This window comes from Nestor notabilis, unplaced genomic scaffold (assembly GCF_000696875.1).
Source record: "Nestor notabilis isolate BGI_N333 unplaced genomic scaffold, ASM69687v1 scaffold30294, whole genome shotgun sequence".
NCBI classification, from domain to species: domain Eukaryota; kingdom Metazoa; phylum Chordata; class Aves; order Psittaciformes; family Psittacidae; genus Nestor; species Nestor notabilis.
In genome coordinates, this window is record NW_009927387.1 from 5,362 (window position 1) to 9,241 (window position 3,880).

At 58.6% G+C, this 3,880-nt stretch overlaps 1 protein-coding gene across 1 annotated transcript; it reads right to left on the reverse strand.

Annotated features, from left to right (window-relative positions):
• Positions 1-1,249: 1,249 nt before the first annotated feature.
• On the reverse strand, positions 1,250-3,874 carry CHPF (chondroitin polymerizing factor). Its single transcript, XM_010014041.1, is given in 4 exon segments — positions 1,250-2,274; positions 2,277-2,499; positions 2,986-3,168; positions 3,357-3,874. Coding segments are annotated over 4 exon segments (1,824 nt in total). The 5' UTR covers positions 3,750-3,874.
• Between the last annotated feature and the right edge of the window lie 6 nt (positions 3,875-3,880).

Genomic DNA, 3,880 nt, shown 5'->3' on the forward strand with positions numbered 1-3,880 from the left:
TTGGCCTAGTGCCTGCCAGCCCGTCCATAAGCAGAGGGGCTCCCCCTTGCCTCAGTAAGGAAAGGCAGTTATCTCGCATCTGAGATAGAGGATGCTGCAGGTGGCTTGGGGAAAGCAGCATCCCTGCAAGGAAGTGTCCAGCCAGCTGCAGCCACATGTTGTACAAGAAGCCAGCACCAAACACCACACAGACAGGACACCCAGAAGTGCCGAAGGGAAGAATCAGGTGGGCCAAACGGTTAATCTCTCTGTTTTATTAGTGTAAATGCACCCCTCCCCCCTCCTCTCCCCACTATTAAATACAAACCAGGAGCAGATAGTGGCTCCTCAGTCGCTTTCTCCTTAGGAGATGCACAGCCAAACCCTCTGCTGTGCCCACCAGTGCCGGGCATTGTGTTCCCCGACCCCAAGGGCAGCCCCATGGTGGGGAGGACTCCCGCCTCTGTTGGGAAGCTCTTGTTGAGGGCTGCGACCTCCGACGTCCTACTGATACTGCGAAGGCCAAAACGGCCTGGGTCATGATTCCCATGGGGAGCAGCTCATGGTATGTGACTACAGCAGGATCCCCTCCAGCATCCGCTGTACTCACTAGCCCCGGGGGCCAAGTACTCCTCACCCTGACCAGCTGGGAGTGCTCCGGCTTGTTGCCAAGTGGCAAAACCCCAAAACCAATCTCCTTATTGCTCTTTTGGGGTGGGATGTGCCCCATCTCACTGTCCAAGCCTGTGGCAGGTGCAGGGACATGGCCCTCCCTGCACTACCAGGCTGATGCTCTGAGGGAGTAAAGGGCACAGCCCTGACCAAGGACACTGGGGAAACCATGAGGGATCACCCCATCCCCATAGCAGTCATGGCCCCGCAGCAGAGTGGCCTTTAGGCTCTGCATGACCCTGTTGACAGGGGACAGCAAGGGACAGGGCAGTCCATTGCCTCCCCACTGAGCAGCAGGGGCAGGACAGAAGGATGGGGCTGGTAGACAGCAGCTCTGGGGTGAGGAGCTCGGCATGACAACTCACAGCTCAGCAACGCTGACCCCACCTCGCCCTGGGGTCTGCACAGCCATGGCCACTCCAGAAGAACCCCAGACTGGCAGACCCCGGCCTGGGCAGTCCCAGCGAGGCTAGTCATGAGTTTGGCCACCAACAATCCCTGCAGCCGCTGGGAGGAGGAAGACAGATTTGGGCAGCAGAAAAGACTGGTGGGCAGGCAGGCACGGCAGGACAGGGCCAGTCCCTCTGCGCCATGAGGTTCAGGTGCTGTTGCCCTGCTCCTGTTCGAACAGCACCATGGCCAGCTGGGAGCGAGAGCCTATGCCCTCCAGGCTGCTCTGCACGCAGCGGTGGTAGATCTCCTCACTGAGCCGGGGGTTGCAGGCCTGGTGCCGGTAGCGCTGCAGCAGGGCAGGCTCCACAGCCCGGAAGACGTGGAGGTTGGAGTACTTGATGAACATGTCATAAATGTCCAGGGTCTCCAGGATGTCCTCGTTCTCCTGCACATCACCCGCCATACGGGTGCGTGCAGCCATGTAGTCAGCATTGTAGAAGCAGGCTTCATGGAAGACATCACGGTCAAAGCGCCCTGTCTCTCGCTGCAGATCCAGCGTGGTGGGCGGTACCTGGTTGTGGTAAGCGATGGCAGGGTTGTAGCCCTGGAAGTGGATGGGGAAGAAGACCTGCCAGTTGTTGATGGTGTTCATCCGGCAGCGATTCAGGAAGTCAACAGTGACCTCTGTCCCCACGCCAGCCACAAAGAAAAGCGTGTCCACAGGATGCTTCTTGGAGATGATGTCCATGACCTTGATTTGGGAGGGTGCATCTGTCTTAACACTAATCCACGGGATCTTCACCTCTGCATACTTGCGCTCATACTCTGTGATCTGGGCCTTCACAGGTGCAAAGATGTCATTCTGGGTGACCTGCTGGGCCTCAAAGGGGTCATAGATGAAGAGGAAGGTAAGCACCGCATTCTCGCTGCTCTCAAAGGCGGCTGCTGCATATGTCTCCAGAAAGTGGGTGGCATAGTCTCGGTCGTGGGCTGTCAGTGGCAGGATGACATTGATGCGGCTGGCCTCTGTCACATAGGGCATGGGGATGATCTCCACCTCACTGAGGGGCCGCACCAGGTGCACACGCTTGGTGACGGCGCGGCTGTGCCCCTTCTGAGTGATCACCTCCACTTGGAGGTCCAGTGTGTACTCCATGCCGCGTGTGGGGTCGAAGCGCCGGTACCCATTCACCAGCTGCTGCTTGCGGACGTGGAGCACTGGCTGGTACAATCCATGGCCGTGGCCACCACATCAGCCACGTCCGCCATATCCACGCCGTGCAGCTCACACTTGGGGGAGCCATCCACGCAGGCAAAGACCTGCTCCTCTGTGAAGTAGTCCCAGCGCAGCACCTCAAAGCGGGTTTTGGGCTGGAAAGGGGGTGGGATGCCAACAGGCCATGTGGCTATGTGGTCCCCATCAGCAGACAGGCTGCTGGCATTCTGGATCTCCAGCTGCAAGAGGAGAGATAGAGGAATGAGAGCCAAGGCAGGTGCAAGTAGTCTTGCAGCTCTGACTGCAGACAAGCTGACTTCTGATACAGAGAGATCAGCCACTCCTGGCCCAAAGAGCAGTGCCAAAACTACTCTGCCTTCAGCCTGACTCCCGTCCAGCACCTCAGGTTTGCTCTGAACAGCATCCCAAATATGGCACACCACCTCCATTGGTAGGATCCGTGCCCTCTCCAAACCCTGCCTGGCTTTTGCTGGTAGACTTCAGCACCCTGTTGGCTCTGTCACCCTGAACCACCACTGTAGCTCCAGGACCCACCTGGGTCCAAAGCTTCCCTCCAGTCAGCACCACTGCTCCTGCAGCCACACAGGCTCAGCTGATCCCATCCCAGAGCAGGTTCAGGTGAGAAAACCTCAGAGGAGAGAGGTGACACAGAGCAACCATAATGGGATGACCGGAGGAGCCCAGGTCCTCCCAGCAGGTCTCACCTGGAGCTGCTGGATCTCCTGATATGTCCTCTCAAGCTCCACCTGTGCAAAGTACTTGTGCAGCCGGTACATCTGGAGGGGGTCCAGCACGGGGTGGACAGTGAAGGCACTCTGGAAACGGAGATCAGTCTCCCGCTCAGGGTCTGTGTTCTTCTCCAGCTCAAAATAGTGGTAATGCAGGCCCTGCAGCCAGGAGAGATGGGTCACGGCCAGCCCCAACCCGTGCTCCCACCATCTGCCAGTACAGCAAGCTCAAAGGACAAAAGGGTGCAAGGGCTGGTATCTCCAGGACCTGAGAGCCCACAGGGAGATAGGTAAACAAACTGGGCCAGAACCAAGCTCCCAAAGGCCATCTCCACTGCAGAACCTACCTCGTGCTCGTCTGCACAGTTGATGGCTGTGTAGTCGATGATGCAGCGGCCAAGCCACTCATCTGGCCGAGCGCTCAGGATGTCATTGCGGCAGCTCTCAAGATGCTGCTGCAAGAGCAGGAGGAGGCTGCGGGACATCAAGTAGCCAAACCCCCCATAGCAGTAGCGTCCCTCGGTGTCCCCACCGATGAACTCCTCGGGGCGACCCAGGTAGAGGTGGGTGTCGATGCTGAGGTGGGCAACCAGGCGGCTGATGCGGTGCGCCTCCGTGTAGGTATCATCCTGCACCAGGAAGAACCAGTCGAAGTCATTCACGTAGTGGTCCAGAAGGTACCTGATGGTCTGGTACATGTTCCAGATGGGCCGCTCATCGCTGTGCACCACCACTGTCATGCCGTGGGGCACCTTGCGGCCCCGTGTGCCAGTGAAGTACACCAGGCGCTCCAGGCGGTGGGCCAGCGTGCGGTTGACAGCTACCCCAAGCGTGTTCAGCGTGCTCTTGGAGGTCAGCACACCCACAAAGA